Below are 24,584 nucleotides of genomic sequence, written 5' to 3'. Positions count from 1 at the left end.
TCACAACCGTGCAGGTTAACAATCTTTCTCCTTTGGTTTTATAACCATCAAAAACACCAACAGGAGAATTTAAAATGTAGCTTAGCAATGACTTATTTTATTTACTTGGCAGTTCTTTTATCATTCAAATTTGTCTGGGTGGTTAATAACACATTTTTTTCAGCCCAGGCTCATTCGAAAAACGTACCTGTGGCAACATTTTTGCAAAACGCAAAATACGATGCGTCGTGCACGTTTCGTGACAGTTTCAAAGTTACCAAAGTTAAGTGGCGCTTAAAGCTTGTTTCACTGCTTCCAGAACAGATGAACGTGAATATGGCAATGTTATATTATGTCGCAGTTTGTACATATCACTGCAGTTCTGAATTTAAATGTCCGGTGAGTGGCTCTAAAAAACGTATATCCTTCAATAAGTCCTTTTTGAAGGACCCTAAGGCTGTTAAAGGGTCAATCAAAGGGTGTTTATTAACCATTACAAAACTTCAAAATACTTAAAATATCTTCTTTACAGCCTTGGAGAGTAAATTAAATACTTATAATTTTTGGGTTTTATACTTCTAAGAATCACCACAATTTCAAATGTTGTAAAACAGATTTTTTTATTTAAAACGCGTAGTGCAAATGAGAGGAAACTATTCACAATAACCATTAAAATTAGTTTACATGCATCAAACAGTGAAACAATTCTAAAGCAAGCTAATTAATAAACATTTTCCTCTTTTTCACTAGTTAAAAATCACAAGAGTTTATTGGTAGCCTACAGTATTTATTCCATACTTGAGTTCTAATTATAGAATGAATGTAATGTAGCTGAGGCAAAATATTAATCCGTATCAAATTAATTCATATTACTTGAAAATATTTCCTAGATTTCTTTTAAATGGCTTGTAAATATAACAGACCTCAGGAGAATATATTCAACGAGAGCTGGTGACACGAGTGACAGCAACCCCCCGTACTGACGACAAGAGACAAAACTGCTGACTGTGGCGTAGCCTAAGTCAAGTCACCTTTATTTATATAGTGCTTTTTACAATACAGATTGTTTCAAAGCAAGCCTTTACAGAGGTAATAGGAGAATAATGCAACAAAGATTGTTTCGGCTGTACGTACAGCAGCTCTAGAAGAAAGTCATTGTCTGGCTTAAGTTTTTAATTGATTCATTTCCGTTGTAAAAATCATTAGTTATGGGGGCGCTTACACGACATGTTTTAACTGAAAACAGAAAACCTTGAATGCGTTTTCTGGCCATTCATTTACACGACAACGGTGTTTGGTGGCCCGAGAATGCAAACTTTGAAATAAGTTTCAAAGTGCAAGTTTTTGAAAACGGATTTTGAAAGAGACACCGTTATCATCTCCATGTAAACTTCAAAACTTGAATCTTTGAAACCGGTGACGGCATGCACATTCGCATTACGAGTTTAGTCTATAGGCATGCGCGGTTGATGCGTAGGCCTATGTGCGAGTGTCTTTACAAAGTGACATTACCAATTACTTCTGGCATGCATAGCTAATACAGATTTTGATAATGTTTTCTTCTGTACAGAGGAAAAACGTTTGTTGTGCAAAAAAAACTAAAGAAACTTGTCGATGGAGTGAATTCGCTAAGCAGTTTTACCACTTTAGCGTGTGGAAATCATTTTATTCAATAACCATCTGGTTTCCAGGCACCAAATGTGCTGAATAAGGCTGTGCGCAGTGTGCAGTAAATATTTCAATTAAGTCATTCTTCTCAGAGCAAATAGGCCTCCAGCACGTCAAACAGCCTCAATGTACACATCTTTTCATGAATCATTTTCCACTAATTTGATCTTGATGTGAATTCCATTGAGTGATCGGAGCACTACCATAGGGATCATCTTCGGGGTGTGTTTGGGGTCTTTCATGAGGCGATATTTCTTCAGTGTCAGCGCCACTGCCACTTTCATCTCATTCATGGCAAAGTTCTGTCCAATGCAGTTTCTGTAATCAGATATACATCAGAAGCTTTATTAGCTGTTTATTTATACCATTTCTGTCTTTTAATAAACGCCATATCTTTTTCTATCTGAAGCAATTGCATAAATTCACAACAATTTGTTTACAAATCAGACAACACTATTTTGGATATAGTAGCACAATCTACTGGACGGTTTTACAGTCGTTTTTTCAATCACAGTCATAGGAGTTTAGAAATCATTGTAATTCACACACAGTAATATGATACAGCAGGGACAGTCATTCCAGAGAAAACTGAGATTAGTTATCTAAAAATTGGGTATCTAACAAACTTACTGAAGAAATAAAATTCCACCATTGAACAAACATTTTGTGTCAGTGCCAAGAATGCCAGTGTATTGATATCATTGTATATATATATATATATATATTATATATATATATACATATATATAAGTATATACTTGAGCAAACTTTTAAGATGAGACCTTATTAGGGAAATAATAAATATTTTGAACTGTAATGTTTTTCAGACACGTTGGGCCAGATTTAGTGACAGCTTATGCCAGCGCAAACCCTCTTTTGGAGTTAACAAACACAATAAAGACAAGCAGTGAAGAGTTGGCGATGACGTGGACAGTTATTTTTGTGGCTTACGTTACCAGTAACGCATTATAAGCAATGTGAGTTATGTAATCAGATTACTTTTTTCAAGTAACTAGTAAAGTAACACATTACTTTTAAATTTAGATTCATTTTTCAATGAGTTCATTTTCAATAATGGGAAAACAAAGCAACCTGTGTTGGTTGCTTTGTTTTCCCATTTATTGACTGACAGAGTTCCTGTCCTGAGAAATCGTGAGTAAGTGCAGAGGAGTCATGTGACCAGTGTGAACATGATGCTTATTGTAGTTCTGAGCATTTACACAGTGAAATGTAAACTCCAAATATTATGCAAACCTATAATAATATAAATATACTAAATGTATTTATTGTCACTTTATTAATCAATGTCTTTGATGTTGACCTTTGATGATCCAATTCAAGCATAATAATAAGCAAAGATGATTACATTTTAACATTTGTGTTTCTTTCTCTTTTTCGGCCTTTATTATGAAAAGCCAATAAACGCACAATCATGTAAACTTCAGTTTGTATGTTAATGCACAATTCGCCTTTGGCTAAGCCACGCCCAGAATGTAGATTGACCAATCACAGCGCAGCCAAGAACGAGCTCCCACACAGAGGCTCCGACACTTTTTCACGGCGCTCCATTGACTTTAACACCGGCGTCTCATATTTTTGGTCTCGGCAGGCTATTACGTCGTCGTTTTATAAAAAATATGGTTAAACGTTGTGCCTGGGGCATTTGTAACACAGATACGCGTTTCCCCGAGAGGTTGGAGGGGGTGTCCGTTTTTTCCCCTTCCCAAAACCGAAGTCAAATACTGACAAGTGTCGTCTTTGGATTAAACTGTGTGGACGTCCTGACCGTCAGCGAAACCCCTCAAGGATCAACAAGCTCACTTTTGTGCTCTAAGATACATTTAGCTTTTAACCTTACTGTGAAGTTATACTAGTTAGACAGTTTTATGCTGGTTTAGGTTATGATTTCGGTTATCTGCCCTAACTTAATTGTTGATACGCTAGCACACGCTGCTAATAAATACAACTTTAACGTTATACTCGCGTAGTCCGTTTGCTTTGTAAATAATAACGATTATAGAAGGGAATAGAGACCTACCCAGCTTTGCATGACAGTGTTTCTCCTGATATTGTTAGTCACAGCCTCCGTCTCGATTAGGATATGCTGTGTTCATTTTTTGACTGTGACCGTTATGCTTTTGCCTCTATTTGGATGCCTTGTTGTTGCTTGCGTTTCACCGTTTGTCTTGAATAAAGCCTTCAAACGCACACTGCAGACACTTTTGCCTACTTCTATCGGACACTTTATTTGCTGCTTTATAAAAGTTTGATACAATTTCATCAGGAAGAGCCGTCACAGCATAAGCCATGTTGATACCAAACCAGAGCCCAGATGAAGTTGTCGGAGGTAGCAACAGTAACTAAGGTGGGCGGGGCTTAGCCAAAGGTGAATTATGGACAGGATGTAAATTATTTTAAAACAGTATGAATACTGTTTTAAAATAATTTACATCCTGTACATAATGTTTTGAATAAAAAAAAAAGGATATCAATCTGTGTTGTGGTGTGAGGTCAGTAGTAAACAAGTGTCCTTTAGGAATCATCAATGGAGCAAGAATGTCACCTAGTGGCCTTTATTGGTATAGCAACTCACAAAAAGCTAATTTTAGGGTGAACCAATTTAAAAAAAAATATTATTTTACAAAAAATGTTTTTAATTGCAGCACTTTATTACAATAAACTTAAACAGCTATAACCTGTGCAACAGACTTCAAAGTGTCTTCTTTAAAACAAGACCAGAATGAGGTTTATATTCCAAAGCGTTCCAGAATTACATTCATTTGAATTCAGTTTCCAGGGGCCTCATTTATAACCGGTGCGTACGCACAAAACCGGCCCTGAAAGAGGCGTACGCCACTTCCGACGCATAAGTTGTGATTTATAAAAACAAACTTGACGGGAAAATGTGCGCACCTGCACGCAAACTCTGACCCATGCGTACGAACGTTTTGGAGACGGAGTAGTTTGGCGACACCGATGGTGAGCTGGAGTTAAATGTCTTTTTGGTGACTTTTTTAGACAGAAAATCGAAATTAAATTATACATATACAGAAAGATAATTCAAATATAATTTCACTCACCAAGCCTATCACTTGAAGCAAATATCCACATCTTAAATGTCCGCGCCACCGAGCGCGTTGGGCCGTTTAGTGAAACTGATGCATATCTAACCGGCAGATGAAGTAAAACTGTAAATCTTCATTATGAGTCCTAATCATAATAGGCTACAGTGCATGTTCACAATTATAGTTTAAATAAAATAATGATTTAAAATATGTTTTACTTCCGATATAAACATTTAGATTAAATTTGCCATTCTCATTAATGGAGTTAAACACTTAAACTAGCCTACATGAAATTTACTGAAAAGTTAATATATATTTAGCCTATATATATAAATAGCCTATAAATATTTGTTGTGAATGCAATACTTTTGAACACTTTTCCTTTGGCATGTTGTGTTTTAATGTTTTAACTACAGAGATAATTGCTTATCATGATAATAGCAGATTGTGCAAATATAATGCACAACAAAGGTCTATCTATGTTTCCATTAAAAATATAAATCAATTAAAAATACTATTTGGTCAGTGGAAAAGATTGAGAAAAACTTTCTCTGAAATGTATTTTACACTATTTGATTTAATTATTCAAAAACAAGGCAAGGATAGGCTACTAAATTATTTTTATTAATGTAATGTGACGGCACATCCGTATTTCATATTTACCTAATGTCTTGTACCGTTAAACATGTTATCACGTGGATGAATAATCACATGCAAATGATATGCAGATGAGGATATGCATAGTAAAATGAGGCGTTGTAAGCTCCATATATGGTTATTTCGGGGAGGAGACGCATGTGCACACAATCTTCCGCTGAGTGGGATTTATAAAGTGAATCCTGCGCAGGTTCTGGCGTACGCACGGTTTTATAAGTCTGAATATTTTTTTGCGCACGCAATTTCTGGCTTTTGGGCGCACGTACACTTTTAGTAAGGGTCCTACGCACAGTTTTATAAATGAGGCCCCTGGTCTACACTCAGAAATGGGCATGGCAGTTAACGGTTTAGTGTTAGTAGCGCCCTCTACTGTACCGATGTGAATGTACATGTCCTTCAGCCTGAGGCTTTATTAGTTTCAAATTTGGTGTGAAAGGGCCTTTATATTTGCCAAAAATATAACTTTTTTTTGTGTGTTATTAAAAAATAAACAAGCAAGCGCAGCCCAGGTGATAAAAAGTAACTCAAAAGTAGCATACGCATTACTTTCCATAACAAGTATCGCAAACGCAATTACCGGTAGTTACTTTTAAGGGAGTAACCTGGACCTTACGGCATATGCATTTTTAGGAGTTTCCCTTTTGAAACGCAAAATTTATGGGTGGAGAGTATTTAAATAAATCCTGCAAAGTGATTTACTGAGGTTCGCAGTAATTTACTGGCATGTGTGCCATTTACTGCAGTTTTAACCCACATTTGCACTTGACATGCTGTGGCAGTTGCTGCTAGGAGGAGAACAAACAGAGTGATTAGAAGGAAGAGCATTTTCAATACATTTAAATGAATCATGCAACGGGATTTACTAAGGTTTGAGGAAGTCATGTACAGGAATTTGCTCCATCATTTATTGCAGATTACCCACACCTGATTATCATTGGCTCTGCTTGTTCGCAACCCTGCGCTCATCTGTGCTTCTCTTACTAGATTGTGTTGGTCATAATAGAAATGAGCTGTGTTCATGTGTGCGCTGTCAGTAGATCCTCTCCCATCTGCACTTTTATGGGATTGCGGTCTCTGTAATTTGCCCTGTTTACTAAATCTGGCCCTTAATTGCATGTTACTTGCAATTAAATGAAAATGTATTATAACTGAGCTGAACCTTATACTGCTTTTTGACCCACTTTAATACTAACGGTCCTATTTGTCATTTCATAATTACTACTTTTGTATTTGAAATAAATGTACTGACAAGAATTGATTACATAACATTTCTTAATGACATACTTCATGTCATTTGTAAAACGTCTCATGTATTTAACATCATGAAAGTTTGCTCTCTTTAACTACATTTAAGTGGCCTTTTATTTAATTAATATTATATTATCTACAAGTACTTTTTTAAAGTATACTTTTAAAATTTGAAGTACAAGTGCACATTCAGTACAATTATTTTTCACAAGTAGCCTAGCTAAGCCAACTTGGTAAACCTTTTCAGACACAAAAGCAATGTCAAACGACCTGCATTATCAGTTGCTTTATTGTTGTTTGCTCTCTGCTCACATCAGGGTTGAACTGAGGTCAGTTGAAGGAAAGGTCAGTTCTTTTTCTTTATGTAATTATTTTCCAAACAACAGCAGTTCATAGTGATGTGTGTCAAGCTGTTAGGACAATAACTCACACATGTAGTCCACATGAGCTGTGCGCTACTTTCCAATTCCGATATGATATGTTTTCAGTAGGGAACATAGCAAAAACATTTATTCACTGATAATCTTGCCAACTTCCAAAGGCACCTGCGCTCAGGTTGTAAAACAGCGTGCTAAGACAGGTTGCTTTTTCACAGCACAACACTGATTGCAAAACGCTATTGCTTTTTGCAATTGTTTAAATATGCAGAATGGAGAATGACATTTAAAGGCTGCAGCATAGGCAATATTTTCAGTGAATAATGACTTAAATTTCAGTTTGTTCGTCTACTATGATAGAGCTGCACGATTACTTGTTAAAAGATCGTGATCTCGATTCAAACACCCACGTGATTTTATTTCTAAATGACAATGATCCGGCTGTGTCTATGATCAGTCTGAGAAGTTGCCATGTATCGGTATGAAACCGCTTCACCAGCAGTATTTTCAACCACACATTATTAATATTTATGTTACAATAATGCATATGATCACAGAAAGCATATGATCACAGAAAGATTAAAGTTTGGATATATACACTGATGTCTATGGTCGGTAGCGAACTTGATGCTTCAAATAAAGATTGTATCGGTTACATCATTACACCAGTAGGTGGCGACAAATGGCTGTTAAAACAATGAATTTGTCATTGAATTATTCATTCGTGATTTGTTCAAAAGTGCCGATTCATCCAGTAATGAAACAAGTGAAGTCTTTATGCGCAAACCATTGAAGCATTCAGTCAAACCAATTGAAAAAATAATATTTCAAATTAATGAAATATTTTTTTAAATAGACTACAGCATTTCACATTTTGTCTGATCCTCTAGTAAATTCCATGTTATTTTGTTTAGTTTTCTACTGAGAATCTTGCAAATAAATACATTTATCCAGAATTGTGCAGCTCTACTATATGAGTTCAGAAATCTTGAAATATAGCATTGTGGCATAGCAAATACTTGTATGGTAATTTTATGTTTTTGTTTGTTACTATGAGCTGTCATTAAACAGGAAAGAGCTCCTAGAAGAACTTTCTTTTTTTCTTTTTCAAATGTTCAGTTTTAAGAATCTCATTGCTATTTGTTCTCATGCGGGTTGAAGTGGGGTCAGTGAACCGAACTCCAGCTCTATTCTGTGCGAGTGAATGACCCACTTGCTAAAACAGCTCATGTCTCTTCAACACTCGCTGGCTTACAAACCTGGGTCCAGCAGAGAAGGGCACAAAAGCATGAGGTGACCTCTTAGCAGAGTTCTCCGGCAGAAATCTCAATGGATCAAAAACCTGTGGACGACATTACATTTTAAATACACGTACAGAATTCTAAAGTATATATACAGACTTTAAAAACACATGAAATGTACTTGTTTTGTTCTCTTATTTTTATATTTTCTTTTCATGAAATAAAATGATTAAGGTTCAAATATGGTTGTGTTCTGATTGTGGGTATTTTGATTATATTAAAGTGGGGTCCGACAGTATGAGACCAAAATCTGTGATGTAAATCTAAAAAGCCTGTCATTGATCATGTGACTCTTTGCACACAAGATGCATCTTATATCATGCTGGAGAACATGATCAGGTTTTGTTCACGTAGCTCCAGTGCTGCTTTCATTAAAGTCAATAATTGTCTCCCTTAAAACTCATCTTTGATCACCAAAATGACATATTTAAATGTTTTTTCCTTGAAAAAATGTCTTCATGCCTTAGGGGCTGTTTACAACTAAAAACTTAAACGTTTTTATGTGTTTAGACCGTTCGTTTACACGACAACGGCGTTTTGGGTGCCCGAAAACTTAAAGTGCAAGTTTTTGAAAACGGTCTCCGTGTAAACAACAAAAACACAAATCTCTGAAGACGATGACGTCATGCACATGCGTATTGCGTGTTCAATCTACAGGGCCCTATTTTAACGTTCTGAAACGCAAGTATCAAACGCGAAACGCAAGTAACTTTGTGGGCTGACTTCGGGTAATATTTTTCCTTATAATTATGTATGGTTTGCAAAAATGGGAACTGCTGTGTCTGTGTAGATGAGAGAAGCAAAATGTATGCGCGTTGTGCACACACTACATTATGGACAAGCATGCGCCCTTAAAATAGCATCTGAATAACGCGCCACTGACTTTAGACTGGGTTTTTCCTGGTCAATGGAGGAATTGTTTTCTGAAACTGCGAAATAGCACCAGGGAACGTTTGCGCCGGAACACGCCTCCTCTTTTCACTGAACCGCCCAGGGGGACTTTAAAGCAAACGACAGGCACACTACACAGAGACATTCTCAATTCAAATCTTTTTCAACAAATCAGATTATGCTGGTAAAATAATTTGCATTGAAAAAAATATTTTAAAATGAAAATGCAAATAGAGCACTTCACAATTCGCCTCAAGCATTTGGACCCCCTTTAATTTTTCACTCAATATGTTATGTTTTGTAGTGAGCGATGCATTGCATATTTCAGATGTAAAGAAAGCACTCATACATATGGATTCTCCCACACTGTGGCATTCATGTGGATCCCATAAATGCTAACTCCAATGGTACAACCTATGGAAGAGTAAAACAGTGTTTTAAGGCATGCATTTACTGTATGTATTTAGCCAGTTTTGTGATGAGCTGATAATGTTCAGTGTCATGCTGCATATATCAAGTAACTGAACAACAAGCAGCTAGATTAATGTTTGAACAGATGTTCTCTGAGTTAGAGGTCATTGTGTCTGTTTACAAGTGAACGAGGTTTAAAGCAGTAGGCAATTTTTCAAACTTCATACCTACTGGTGGCCAAAACAAGCCATGTCCATGTTGGCTGTTCTTTCTTCACATACAGTGCTGCGGTTTTGTGTCTGACTATTTGGCCTCTTTTTGGACCATTAATGAAATTGTTTAACCAAAAATGTAAATTCTGTCCTCAACTAATTTTTATGTTGCTCTGGTCGGTGGCACTTTATTTTACAATGTCCTCGTATATGTTACATGTACTTACCATAGTAATAAACGTAAATTATGCATAATTACATGACACTAACCCTCAACCAAATCCTAATCCTACCCTAACCCTATAGTAAGTAAGTACATGTAGTTGCTTAATATTACTCAGTACTTAAATATATAATTACACTGTAACAATGACACCTTAAAGCTACACTGTGTAATTTTTTAAGTTGATTCTTAGCAAAAACCACTTTGTTCTTTCAAAATTATATGTGCTCATTAATGTATAATTACTTCTACCAACTAATCATGTATTCTCGTAAGCGTAGAATCTGCCATTTATAATACATACGGGTGAGCTGCTCGAATGGCGGAAGCCATGTTGCGCCTCCATCTTGAAAATACATTAGCCAAAGAGGGACATCCCTGGAAATTCAAGCTTCGCGTTTTCACACTCAGTGGCACCATGACGAATGCGAGGGGGAGATTACTCGCGACTGCCGGCAGATTTGGACTAATACGGCCACCGTAGGAGTTAAAACACCCTCGAAATGGGAGGGGCTAGAAAGTAATACTCAGTTGATAGTCATATACAATTTCACCGCTAGATGGGAGTAATTCCTACACAGTGTAGCTTTAAAATAATGTGTAACCTTTTAAAAATACCTGCATGTTATAACATCACTACATCTGTAATTACATCTATAATTACACATTTGCCCCTTCCCTGACACCTTATCTCACCCTTAAATATACCTATACCACCTAAATAGCAGCAAAAGTATTAGTAAAAAGTAAAAGTCCTGTACCAAACTCTTTTTATGGACACAAGTACATAGTTAAAGACACCTAATATAAAGTAAAACCAAATATCGTCTTGCAATAAAACTGGGTGGTACCCAAGTGATTGGCACGCTTTAAAATTACAAAAAAGTACCATAAAATGCCATAAAAAAGTACTATAAAAGTAGTATATGACTTGTGCACTTGCCTTCTTTAGTCTTCTGATAGCCATTGTGTGAGGAACAGACTGAAACATTGGCCATTATTCATTAAAAAAATAACAGTACTTGCACACTGCCAGAAAGAATGAAAGGTGCTAAAGACATTGCCTTTCGTGTGCATTGTGAACGTACCAGGTTTAGATCTGTGGAGGTGAATGAGATTTGTATTATGAACACACTAGGAGAGCTGTTATGGCTTTAAAAAACTTGGAATCTGGCACACAAGTCATATGGACTACTATGAAGATACTTTTATGGTATTTGGAGTTTGACAGTCACTGGGTGATCACAGAATTACCTTCAGGTACAGTCCGTCCATCAAAGAAAGTCATGGGTTTAGTCAACTTTCGAGATATTCCCGGCACAGGAGGGCAAAGCCGCAGAGATTCTTTAATACACATTGTGGTATAAGGAATTTTATTGAGGTCTTCCCTGAAACAGAAGGAGAGACAGATGGCATATAAGGCATTTCCAATGAAAGTAAGTCATAATGAGGAAATGCATTGGGTTGGTTTGCTATGAAAATAGCATAGCTGAGCCAAAGCTGCTAATATCGTATTTGTAAATGTAATTTTTTAGATTAAAAAGACAAAAATACTAGAAAAATTCCTTGACATATTTGTTACTAGGGGCCCTATCATACACCAGCTCAATGTAGCGCTGTGTTTTGCTAGTTTCAGCCCGACACGGTTATCATTTTCACGTCCTGCGCCATGTTGTTTAAAGGGATCGTTCGGAGTAATTTCAACCTAGGGTCCTTTGCACCATGACCTCGAGCCAAACCTTTAGACCATTCGCCGGGCGCACCGACCATTTTTCTCGTCGTTAAACTAGCAAAAGTGGATTCAGATCAGTGGTGGGCCGTCAGGGCCAGCAAGGCCTTCTCTGCTGGCCTAAATATTACCAGAATCACTGCCTTGCACTTTAATATATCTTTTTTTTATGAATGAGAATTAAATTATTCCCAATAGTCCAGTCTCTTAATTTCAGAGCTTTTCTCTTGGTTGCGCTGCTTCCAGTAGTGTATATTTATTTTAGCGCTTTTATCCAATCATATTTCAGCCATCATGTGTTGCCAGGTCAAATATATCTGCCTCGAGGCCTTCAGAATCGATAGTGCGGGCGCCTGTAGCATAAAATGAATGGCAATGAAACTGTTGCTTTAACCAATCAGATAATCAGTCAGATTTAAGCAGCCAATCAGATTTCGAGTTGACTGCATACAATAACGTAAGCATGTTCACGCCCTTTGATTGGATGGTCAGAGTGTGTACTATTATTACTGGTAGTCAGAGATAGCTAACCACATCAGTAGCGAACTGTGTAAACTAGAATATATTCCTGTAGATTTAATAGTTTTTCAACCCACAAATTAATGTTTCTTTCCTTCCTCGACCACCAGCAGGTTCAAACCTACCGGAAAAAATCCCTTATCCAGCTTACGCAGAGTCACGGATCTCTATCGATCTGTCCGGGTAAAAACAGAACTGACTGCAATGTAAAGTTATGCCAGGACTGATTTGGAAGGCAAAAGTCCCGCTGATCTCAATGATATCGTTCAAAAATCTGTGTGAGAGCTTGTGTCGGCTGTAACGTTACACATCGTCATGTTTTGCGGTGTTTTCCCGGTTTACTGCTTCTGTCGAGCAGACACTCTCAGCACTAAAGCGATTTAAAACTTATGCCAGAAACACGACGGGACAGACTCGACTTTCAGCACATTAGCCTCTATGGCGATAGGTTGTTGGGACTGAAACGCACAGACAACCTGTACAACCAAGTAATTTTAAGTCTTTTTGAGGAAAGAAATTAGGATGGATTTTGTGTAAAAAAAATAGTCAGTAGTTTTGGAGAGTATAATGCATTTTTTGCCCCCGTTTTTGTCCGTGCATAATATTTTCTTCCTAATTTTTCTTGTAAATTTATGATCGAAGCAACTTATTTTTTCAAACATTAATACTATTGTAATCATTGAAGGATAAAACAAGGGAGGATCCGTTTCTGAATTTATAATCGGAACGCAAGAACCACTGTACACAAACACAAAACTTTTGAACTCACTCGCTTGTTTCTCTCTACCCGGCCTTTCCCGAACTCACCGCATTAACCATATAACTGCCGGTGCAAAATAAAAACAGGAATTACTCTGTTTTTCGTTATTAATTCAGGTTGGACATCACTGAAGGCCTAGGTGTGAAATGCACGGCCCGCCACTGATTCAGACCAAGCGCTTAGATCATTAAAATAGGGCCCCATGACTGTTTAATTGAGTGCATTTTTTATTTTAACTTCCAGTAATTATGAAAACATAACAATCGAGATAAAACGGGCATTCAGTGAAGACTATGCAGTGTTTTATTTTTACATTTCATTACTTCATGTAATTTCTGTTGCAGGCTAGCTGAGCATTAGATAGACTTACATGAAAAACTTAAAGCATTGTTTATTTCATTGTGTTTGTCATATTGCGTTTCATTTTCTTCTTTGTTTTTTATTGTTGTTTTATTTGTCTTCAATAACGGAGGACTTTTTTACCTACATTAGTTGGTCTAGTATTAGTTTCTGCTGTGATATAGAAATTGGTATTGGGAATGGGAATTGACCCTTCGCAGGGAGCTTGATTGACAGTTCATCTGACCAATCATACTTCGCCATCCGCCATTTTGTCCGACAAAGCAGTCAGGAGAGTCAGTAGATTAACATGGGAGGATTTTAACTTGAAAAGCGGAGTGTATTGACGCCTTTCCACAGTTAAAACAACATTCCTTCTGATGTTCATGTTTATTTGATGCTATAAATGAACTAGAAGGAAGAGATCGGTTTACGAGCAGCTTTAACTGATGCCCAACAGCGATCTGTCACGACACATTAAAGAGCCACAAAACGGTATTTATTGTTTAAAATTTATTTTAATTATTTTTAATTTCTTTTTAAAAATGACCAAATTTGAAAGATGAGACTTTGTTTAATATCAAAAGTAACCGAAAAGTAACCTGGTCTGTCCTGTCTGTCAGCGTGTTGTCAGTGTCCTCTCTGCTCCGCGATGTGTTTTTCACTGCGTGAGAACTTGGTGTGGTGTGAGAGCGGCGTAGTTTGTCGGACATAGCGACAGTAACTAAGGGGGGCGGGTCTTTACGAACGGTTAATTGTGAAATTTGTGTAGCTGCTCGGCTGGCAGTTAGGTTGCTTGTGAGCGTTCCCGCTACTGGTTGCCTATTAACTAACGTTTATGAGATAACATTCACAGATGTTACTCGATGTTTTAGACAACAAATCAGTTTTCTTGCAAAAGTCCAGATTTTTGCCAAAACGGAGCAGCCCTTTTTGTTACTGTGACAGACCTACATTTCCAATCATACCACAAACCAGGATCCTACTCTTCCTACACTTGACTCAACTGTCCAACACAACGTGACATGAGACAGTATGACAGTACCACTCCAGCGTGTCTTTTCCATCCAGAGCTTGTAAGATCTCCTCCCTGCATTTCTCCTGGTGCTCAGGGTTACATGCCAGATTGTAGAAGAGCCAAGATATCCCACTGGCTGTAGTGTCATGGCCTTCAAACATGAACGTGTCCACTTCAGCCCTGATATCCTCATCTGACAAACCCTGCTGATACTCGTCCTGAGACCGACACACAAAATCACAATCTGTGACATTAATAATAACACAACGGTACTATGCAATAGGTAACAACATATCAGCTATGAAGGATTTTCATTAAGTCAGAATATAAGAGTTGTGTAAGTGCTTGGGAATATCATACTCGGGCAGACAGAAGAATATCCAAAAAGTCCAAATATCGTTTGTTTTTAACAAGGCCCTGTTCCTTCTCAATCTTCAAGACTTCCTTCCTCTTTCTGATAACTTCCGCTGAAAAAATATTAAGAAATTGAAAAGACATTAAGAGTTTTGCTTGTTAAAGTCCTACACTTCCTTTCAAAAGTTTAAGGCTGCATTTATTTGATCAAAAATACAGTAATATTGTAAAAAATATTTTTACAATTTAAAATAAATGTTTTTTCAGCATCATTACTCCAGCTTTTAGTGTCACATAATCCTTCAGAAATCTTTAAAATAGGATGATTCGCTGCTTAAAGGCAGGGTAGGCAGGATTTTTCTAAAAAACTTTTTCCTAAGTTTGTTTAAACTGTCTTTATATACCGATACATAATTAAAATGTAAGTAAAGAGTATACAAATCGAGTGTCTGTAGTCCTCTCAGGGCTGCAATAAACACAGCTACTTATTCCATTCACTCCCAGCCCCTCCCTTCTGGGCTCCTTCCAAAGCCACGCCCCCAAAACACATGAACGCGCGATGGCGACCGCTCAGCTAGAGGAGGACGCGTTTACCAGCGCCGAGCGGAGAGGAGCGCAGTGCATGTAGTGATCATGTCAGAATCACATGTAATAAAATACCTAATAACTAACATGGCTGTTAGTACTCACTATCAAGCTAGCATATCGATACTGGTAAAGTTTAAAATATATTGAGTTTGATTCGGTAACGAGCTAGTAACATAAGGCAAAGCTAAAAACAGGTTGCATTGATACACGTTTTCCCATTACCATCAGTTACACTGTGATGAAGGTGAATTTCGTGTAAGATTCATAACATATACGGTGTACATACATGTACATATACATGTAAGAGTTTCCACGATGAAAGCACTGTTGACTCTGATGAGGACTACACTCCAGAGACAAGTACCGCATCGCTGGCTCAAGGACAGGTCCTTGCCTTGTTTTTGCCTTGTTTGCCTTCGCTGACTGTATATGCAGGTACTGGGAATTTTGACTGCTCTTTCTGCCATAATTGTGATTTATCTTCCGTGCCTCTTCCCCTCCTCGAGTCAAACGGGCGCGCTCATGTGGGCAGCTCCTGTAGCGGCAGGGGTGGTAGCCATGGTAGCGAGGGAGAGTGACAGTTGCCCAGCCAATCATTTAATTCGTCCCGAATGGAAATAAGTAGCTGTGTTTATTGCAGCCCTGAGAGGACTACAGACACTCGATTTTTATACTCTCTTTTTCAGAGTGCTTACATTTTAGTTATGTATTGGTATATAAAGACAGTTTAAACAAATTTGGGGAAAAGCTATTTAGACAAATCCTGCCTACCCTGCCTTTAAGAAACATTTCTGATTATTATGTTAAAAACAGCTTCATATAAATGTGGAAACTGTGGTACTTTTTTCAGAATTCTTCGACAACAGAAAGTTCGAAAGAACAGCATTTATTTGAAATGGAATCTTTTGTAACATTATAAATGTTCTGTCACTTTTGATCAATTTAATGCATCCTTGCAGCATAAAAGTATTAGTATATTAGTAAATTAAATCAAAGATCAAACGGGTGAAGTTCGAACTTATTTTTGCCCCAAAGCGAAGAACAAAAAAGAACTTCGCTATGAGTATATCGGAGCCTGTACGTTTTGGTTTAACTAAGATATATAGGAGGTATGGATAAAATAGTAGCCCGTGAGCAGGCTCAGATATAATCTTTCACAAAATTTGCACAATTCTGAGAAATGGATTTGTTTCAAACTGGTTGTACGAACTGGTTTCCCAGTCTTTCATTAGTCAGACTGGCAAGACTGCTCAAATCAACAAGCAAGAGTCTTGAAAAAAGGGTATAGCACTAAATGTTGAGTCTAAATGTATAGTCCATTTGCGTCAGTGAGAAAATGCATAATGTTTTTTTCTTTTCTTTTCTTTTTAGGCAGTAATACAAAGCCATATCATAAAATTTCCAGAGCCTCATAAAATTCAGAGGAACACGATTAAAATGTTTTCAGATTAAAATGTAAATATGACATTACATCTCCTGTGGGCCTGCTCATGATGGACATGACTGTGGCTTGAAAAAGAAACATCACCTGTATGGTTGTGTGCTATGTCAGCTGCCTTCCTGAATTTGTATCCATGTGGACTGAGATGAAATATGGCCTTGCTGTGGTATGGAAAAACTCTGAACCTGAGGTTCACCAGGTGGCAGAGGTCAAACACGGCCTGGGTGTACGGGTTGGTTCCACTGCAATCAATTACATAACAAAAGATCAGGGAGATTTTACTAAAAGGAAATGGATATGTACACACGGACGAGGTAAAAGAGTATTTACTCACCTGTCTGTCTGACAGTTGCTGTTACAGCTGAACGCACATTTCATGATGCTGTCCAGGGTCATGAGACTTACATGCTTAAACAGTTCAAATGACTCTTCTGATTTGGCATAACCTTCCCACTTATCCTAAAAAACAGAAAAATGCATTTAAAGTGTATCATACTATGTCACTAGTATCACCAAACAATAAGGAATTACAAAACCAATGACTGTTTTCAAACAGGTTTCTCAACCAAGCTAACAAAAATATGTTCCAAGAACCATCAAGTTATGAAAACATTATCTCTGAATGTTCTCTGAATGTTTAAATTGTCCAACATTATGGCAATGCTACTTTTGAATGTTTTCTGAACAAGTAGTAACATTTTAAAAATACGTTAGATGAACATCCAACTAAAACGTTGAAGGACAAGATGTTCCATGATCAATGTATAAATAATGTTTTTGTACTAATGTTGTGAGAACGTTATTAATTCAATTCACTTTTTTTATTGTGCTTTTCACAATATTAATTTCAAAGAAGCTTTACAGAAAATGTATTTGCCCACATTAATATTTAGAGTGATCTGTTACCAGAGGTGACTATCAAATCACGCAGTTATCCAACAATGTATTAATTTAGGGCAGAAACCATGAGCTTATGAAGTAAAATGATCAACTTGTGAACTTTAAATACACATTCAAGTAACATTACTCGAAGAAGTTTAAGAGAACCTTGCCAGAACGTTAGCCAAAGTTATGAGAACATTTCCTGCGGAAAAAACCTTAGTAAATCACCTTGCGTGATTCATTTAAATATCAATTTATTTTAAAAAAATATATATTTTATCTCCTATAAATCTTGCATCTGAAAGGGAAACTCCTACAAGTGCACGTGTAATAAGTGCAGCCGCTAAATAACACTGTGTGCCTTTAGTAAATCCTAAAAGTAGTTTTCAACAGCAAAAGAGGGTTTGTGCTTGAGCTGTTAGTAAATCTGGCCCAAAGTGTTTTAACATAGAAAAATACACACTCAACAAGTGCCTTTACACGTACAAGCATGACTTCGGTTGAATCAGAAATAAGTTTCACATAAGGCTTCAAAACATCATAATGGAAACCAGGAGTAAGGAGTCGTCTGTGCCGAAACCATTTCTGTCCAGCAGACACAAGCAAGCCATCGCCTGAGGAGACAGTGAAGAGTTCAGTGATGATAACAGGGTGTTTCTTTACACACTTTACACACACTTGTATGTCCCATGGGTAGATTCTTATTAAAGCTGTTTTTACACTACTTTTCAAATGCTGTTTATGTCTAAGATTTCATTGTTTTACCTTTGTTCCAAACCCAGAGACAAAATGTGAAATATAATCCGTTTTTTAACAACTGTCCTACAGATGCCTAACTTGCCAAGTTACATTTTTCCTAATAAAGTTTGTTTATATGTTTGCCAAGGGGACAACATTGTCAGTCAAGTTCTTTGATATGAATTTTATTTTATTTTATTGAATTTAGTCACATTTAACAATAAGCACGAACATATTATTTAACTGTGTAAATTACATAATGGTTAAAATACAAAAATACATTTTAAATGAGATTGCCATTTTATTTGAAAACTAAAACAGAGTGTCTATTTACATCAAATGCAAATAGTCAGCCTTGTTGGCAGAGGCTTTACACAACTGTAACTCCATCCACCATTGACTGATTAAGCCAGACGAAATGACAAAAGAAATCCCGTTTGATAGCAGGATCGAGTGGCGTTGGCTTTTGACCCGATCGACCCGAGTTTGAATCTGCCTTTTTCCGAACTCTTTCTTCTCCCTTGGCTTTTCCCATCGCATATCAGCTCAGATAGTGTTTATTTGAAATAAAAACTAAGAAAAAAAATTCAAAAAGTGGACATAAAGAGCCAAATGGGTATTTAATAATGAGATTAAAGTGTTTAACGGGTATAGGGGTAGGGGTAGCTTTAGGGGCAGTAATGTCCCAATAAGCATCTGTTTATGATTTTAATAAATATAATCATATACACGGAATATGTTGTTATTACTGCATACTGTTTTATAATATGTAAGGAATAATTGACGACAGGCCGTTGAATTATTAGAAAAATAATGCACACCCGAGGTGGTAATGCGGTCATGACCATAGACTAAAAAAAATACAGACGCAAAGCGGAGTGGCCGTTACACCTCGGGTGTGCATTAATTTTCTAGTAATTCAACGGCCTGAAGTAAATTATTCCGCTTATACTACAGTTACCACACCTCAAAATATTGTTCAGATGATGTATTTCAAGACGTTTGTAAAGTTTTTGTCATTAAAACACTCTTGTATGTAGGACTAATTCCTTGCGCATCTAAACCCATGCTTCGACTAGAAACATTCTCTGACTTTATCCAGTTATTAATGCAGTTATGAGAGAGAGAGAGAGAGAGAGAGAGAGAGAGAGAGAGAGAGAGAGAGAGAGAGAGAGAGAGAGAGAGAGAGAGAGAGAGGGAAGCATGTGCGTCAATATATATTTTTTTATTCAATTAGTTTTAATTAATTCGTTCATTCTTTTTTTCTATTAGTGACAGTAGACTAGCCTAATAAATGAAAAACAAAGCCCTTTTAACAAGTATAGGCCTATCAATAATAATTTATTTGTTATATTATCTGCAATAATTACGAAAGCCCGTGCAGCAGGACTATCAATTTATTTAAATATTCAGTTTAATTTTCTATTGATATATAGGACTATACTTTATTTATTAAAATTAAACTGCATGTTTCCATTGATTGTGAAGTTAGACATTGAAAATGGCAGATCAAGCGCATGGGGCTGCAGCTTTTCTTGTTATGAATTGTATCCTATTTTCCGTTATTACATTTAACTATGTGAAGTGATATGGAGCTGTAATGCGGTCAAGACCTGCCGGAACTACTTTAGCCGTGCGGTTCCCTGAAAATAATTGCACACCTCCGAACGTTTGTCAACCAATCAGATTCAAGCATTCAACGACCCTGTAGTATAAACTACAATACACTAATGAGCAAATAGTAGGCCTATCTGACAATATGCACTAAGTATAAATAGCATCTCACAACTATTTACACTTAGTGCAAAGAAAATACTGCTATTTTCACTTATATAATAAAATGTCATGTCTGCCACAGAATGAATGGTGACTTGAGATGGTGAACATTACATTTGTTTACGACAGAAAAACTGACAAAAACAGAATTCTAACATGGTGTCTCAGACTGTTGGACATTGTTAGTAAATAAAGTAAACTAGTAAAATCCAAAAGTGCCCATAATTGAAGAAACACCCGATAATAAACTATTGAACAATGGTCTTTTGTATATATGTGTGTGTGATATTTTGTGTAATCTTACCTAACCAAGGGATGAAAAACTTATATGCATAGTCATCTTTGGGTTCTGTCAAAAAAGCAAAATAAAGTCATTTTAAAAATGCTGGTTTTGGTTATGAATTAAATCTGAAATGTATCATTCAAACAACCAATCAAAGATCAGCACCTGTTGTGGTGAGAATGGTCTTCGCATATGATGGGTGGTGGATATTCAAAATGGACAGTGACGGGCCAAACCACAGTGGAAAAGCAAATGGATACTGTTTACTCCACCTGATAATCTTTTCCAAATCATGTCCATCCTGGTGAAACTATAAAAAAAGTTTATACCCTCTAAAGTTATTAAGTTCACGTGAATTCTTCCAATTCCTGCTGAAGAATGTGAGTGCAATGCAAGGCTCTTCTGTTTTTTGCCTTACAATGTAACAATGTAATTGTTTAGTTGCAGTGAATAGACAACGGCTCAGGCATGAGGTTACTGTCCTCGGGGTTAAATAAATACAGAGGAATTTTCATTCAGACATTTTGTAGTATTCATGAATTGGCAACAAAAAACATGTGAAAACTTGGATCAACCTAACATTTATATAATTTACATAACATATTTAATGGATATTGAAATACAATGATATATAGTTCCCTTAAAGTTTCTATAACCAAGAAAAAAAAGTATTTTAAAACCATTAATAAACTGAATGTTTTGTTGAACGCTCAGAAGACAATCAGAAATAAAGTTTTCAGTACTGCTTTAGAATACTGTTCTGTCATTGTAGAATGCGGTCTGTTATTTCTTGTTATACCATGGTCTGGGTGAATACTCGATTCTGATTGGCTGCAGGCTATCCATTAAAAAGTGAAGTAGGACACCTAGTAAAGGAGATCTAAAACCGTTAGATTTCAATTGTAAAACTAATTAAAATATAAACTAATGTTTTAAAAATGTGTTATTTGGCAAGTGAACACGGTATAAGTGGGTTAATGCCCTTCGAGGTGTCCATTGTCAGGTATTAATGGACTTCGACGGAGGCAACCGTCCGACGCGCATTCACTCCTCGCCGTCGTCCTGACAATGGACACCTCGTCGGGCATTAACCCTAACTGTACGTTCACACCGCCGCCGGCGAGAGCGGCAAAATTCGCTCTCGCCGCCCTGCCACCGACGCCGTGAGATTCGGGACTCTCTGGCGCTCTGACGTAGATTTTAGAATGCGTGATTTTTTTTAAACTTTATTTAAAGGAGCCGCAAAGCAAATAAGAACTGAACATAAATCAGTATCCTATTTTGTGCATACTGGCCACACGTAGGGTAAAAGTTAACCTATTAAAATCTTTTAAATGTGAAAGTAACAAAACACCATCAATTTCAGACACCTTTTTCCATTCGTCGTTCTTTTTATTAATATCCCTGTATGTAAACAGGGACACGTCGTACAATAACGGGAAACCCGCAACAGAAATAATGAACTTTTCCTCCATTTTGCTTAGGAACTAATGTGGTCGGAACCAAAGTTTACAGGATTGTGTTCTCTGGTATCCTCTCAGGCGGAGCACTTCTACATTCCGATTGGTTGCCGCTGGTTGCCGCCGAACCGCGTCATAGCTTATTACCATAAAGTTGACTTGATTTCAACTCTTCTCGCCGCTCTCGCCGTCCAAGACGCGCCGCGCCGCTCTCGCCGGAGCTCGCCGCCGGCTCTCATTGAAAATGAATGGGTTCCGGCCACTTTGACGCTCTCGCCGCGTGCGGTGTGAACGCACAGTTACATAACAGACCGCTGCTAAGGATAACACAACTTTGCCGTAGTTATGAAAAACAGAGCGTTGCCATGGACACGGTGTTCTTTAGCGGAAGCAATACAATCGTTTTTAAAGGTGGGGTATGTGATTTGCAAAACGGCCGGTAGATTTTGAAAATACACAACTAAAATGGTCCTACCTTCTTTCCTTTGACTCCACCCATTCAAAGAACATGGGCCAATCAATGGTACGACCGATTGATTGACACACTTACTGTCCAATGATTCTAGGTGGTCTTGGAAATGATTGGCTGGTGTTTTTTGAGTCCTGCCTGCTCCACAGATTATTAAATTGCTTAATTTTTATTTCAGTGCTTCTAACTCAGTGGCTGTAAGTGGGTTAGGAATAGGATTTTAAGTGATTTTGAAAAAATGGCCAAAAAAGAGAATTACATACCCCACCTTTAAATCAATAACTCCCTTTTAAATCAATTATTAATTTATTTGGTAGGTACCCATGGAGCCAAGCGGGAAATTGTAGAGCGAGGCGGTTGTTATAGCGAATACAACCCCTTCAGGCTGATTCAAGACCCGTCGGGGTTGTATTCACTATAACGTCCGCCTCGCTCTACATTATCCCTTACATAGTGCTCATTGAATGTGGTAGGCTACTAGTATACTATTAGCTAATCATCTACTATTTTTTCATACCTGCCAGAGGACTACTAATAAATACTACTATATACAGGTTCATAATTGATGTGAATAAAGCATAATATAGGCTATAATTAATTCTAAATTAAAGATCATGGTAACCCACTAAAGACTCAAGTACAGATCCTCCAGAAAGGAAATACTAATTATTTGTATCAGTATTCTAAAGTGAAAAGCATGAAAACTCCCTAATATTGACTGAAGTCATTGTAAGCTTTTGAGGTTTTGGATAGTAATGACTCAAGTGTTACTACATCCTTTTACTAGGATGTTTTACTCAAATAATTAGCCTACTAATTATTTTAAACAGTATTCTTCTAAAGTGAAGATCATTTGTAACCCACTGGCTCAAGTGTTGCCAAATCCATCAGAAGAAATTACTTACCAAAACATTACAAAAACCTCGAAAGCTTACAATATCTTTAGAATACTGTTCAAATCTGAAGGATTTGGTAATACTAACTTGAGTCATTACTAGTAGGTTACTATCTCACATTATAATTAATGATACATGATGCTTTATTCAATTATGAACCTGTATAGTTCTTATAGTAGTCCTCTGGGAGATATGAGATTAGCTAATAATAAACCACATTCGACTAAGCACTATAGGCTACTAAATTCGTTAATCGGAGTTTCTTGAACTAACTTAGTAACTACGAGTGTTAATATATTGCGTGTAGTTATATCCTGTGTAGTTAGGCTATTCATTAGTAATTACGGAACAGTATTCTAAAGTGTTACCAAGTTTGTTTGTTTTTATAGAAAAAACTTGTTTGTTAGCTGGGTAGTTGATGCGATTTAGTTATTCATTAATAGTAGACTTAACTTACCTCCTTAACGTGTCCGAAGAGCCAGTGAGCAGGTGGTCCTGGAAAAGGCTCCATAGTTCGCATCCCATTTTTCCTTATTAACAGTAATCTAAACACTATCACCACACACACAAGCAATGCGAGTGCAAAGGCATGATTCAATGAGAGAACTTCCAAATTCAACGGGAAAATCCAGTGGAGCTGCATGACACGAGCTGCCAGTCAATCTCGCTCGGTGGACCGCGGTCTGATCTTGATGTGGGAAAGAGGAAGTGATGAGGAGAGAGAGGGACGGACTTTCTGCTGCTGGACATAACAAACAACCTTTTATACAACAAATAAACAATTTCATCAGTTTTTCTGATAGCTAGTTGTTGTAGATACACTGTGAAAAAAATACAGGTAACAACAACAACAACAACAAAACACCCAAACAACAAAGTGTTTTATTGTTGTAACAGCTAAATGCTTCGTGATCTGAAAAGGTATGGCCCAAAAAAATAAAAAATAAAAATAAAACACACACACACTCTACTGTTCGCGGTCAAAAAATGTGCGCATTGGAAAAGATTGGGAAGCGAATTTTATCTAGTGGAATATTTACTGCTCACTAAAAGCTCCTGTTTTGAGATATCATCCTCAAGAAACGCAGCTTGTTTAGAATTATGGCTTTGATTTTGTCACAGTTTTAGAATAAAAATGTTTAAGAAACTATTTATTTCAAATAGTATTTTTGTGCATTTTTCACAATAATAAAATTAAACTTCTACAACTTTTTTTTTTTTTCACTTTAAAGCAATCTGCCAAGTGTTGTTTTTAAAAGAGACCAAACGTAATTGTCTGTGCTCCAAGCATTCACGATTT

At 36.9% G+C, this 24,584-nt stretch overlaps 1 protein-coding gene across 1 annotated transcript; it reads right to left on the bottom strand.

Moving 5' to 3' along the window:
• Window positions 1–1,599: 1,599 nt before the first annotated feature.
• On the bottom strand, window positions 1,600–23,996 carry cyp4t8 (cytochrome P450, family 4, subfamily T, polypeptide 8). Its single transcript, XM_079624878.1, has 12 exons — window positions 23,742–23,996; window positions 20,625–20,769; window positions 20,481–20,525; window positions 18,149–18,276; window positions 17,115–17,239; window positions 16,868–17,022; window positions 14,758–14,864; window positions 14,425–14,615; window positions 11,287–11,420; window positions 9,536–9,600; window positions 8,254–8,336; window positions 1,600–1,965 (listed from the first exon to the last, which is right to left on the bottom strand). The coding sequence occupies exons 1-12, from the start codon at window positions 23,925–23,927 to the stop codon at window positions 1,788–1,790; spliced, it is 1,542 nt and encodes a 513-aa protein (XP_079481004.1). The 5' UTR covers window positions 23,928–23,996; the 3' UTR covers window positions 1,600–1,787.
• Between the last annotated feature and the right edge of the window lie 588 nt (window positions 23,997–24,584).

Source organism: Phoxinus phoxinus, assembly GCF_949152265.1.
Source record: "Phoxinus phoxinus genome assembly, chromosome: 10".
NCBI classification, from domain to species: Eukaryota; Metazoa; Chordata; class Actinopteri; order Cypriniformes; family Leuciscidae; genus Phoxinus; species Phoxinus phoxinus.
Note: the sequence above shows the minus strand (reverse complement) of the source record. Positions and strands in the feature narration are given on the sequence as shown.

Bases quoted from the DNA above. Each gene is read 5' to 3' on its own strand.
- cyp4t8 (XM_079624878.1), bottom strand. From the start codon at position 23,927: ATGCAGCTCCACTGGATTTTCCCGTTGAATTTGGAAGTTCTCTCATTG. The intron at 20,526-20,624 runs GTGCTGATCTTT...CTTTTTTGACAG, and splicing joins GACCATTCTCACCACAACAG to AACCCAAAGATGACTATGCA. The intron at 1,966-8,253 runs GTTTGTAAGCCA...ATCTGATTACAG, and splicing joins CCCTTCTCTGCTGGACCCAG to AAACTGCATTGGACAGAACT.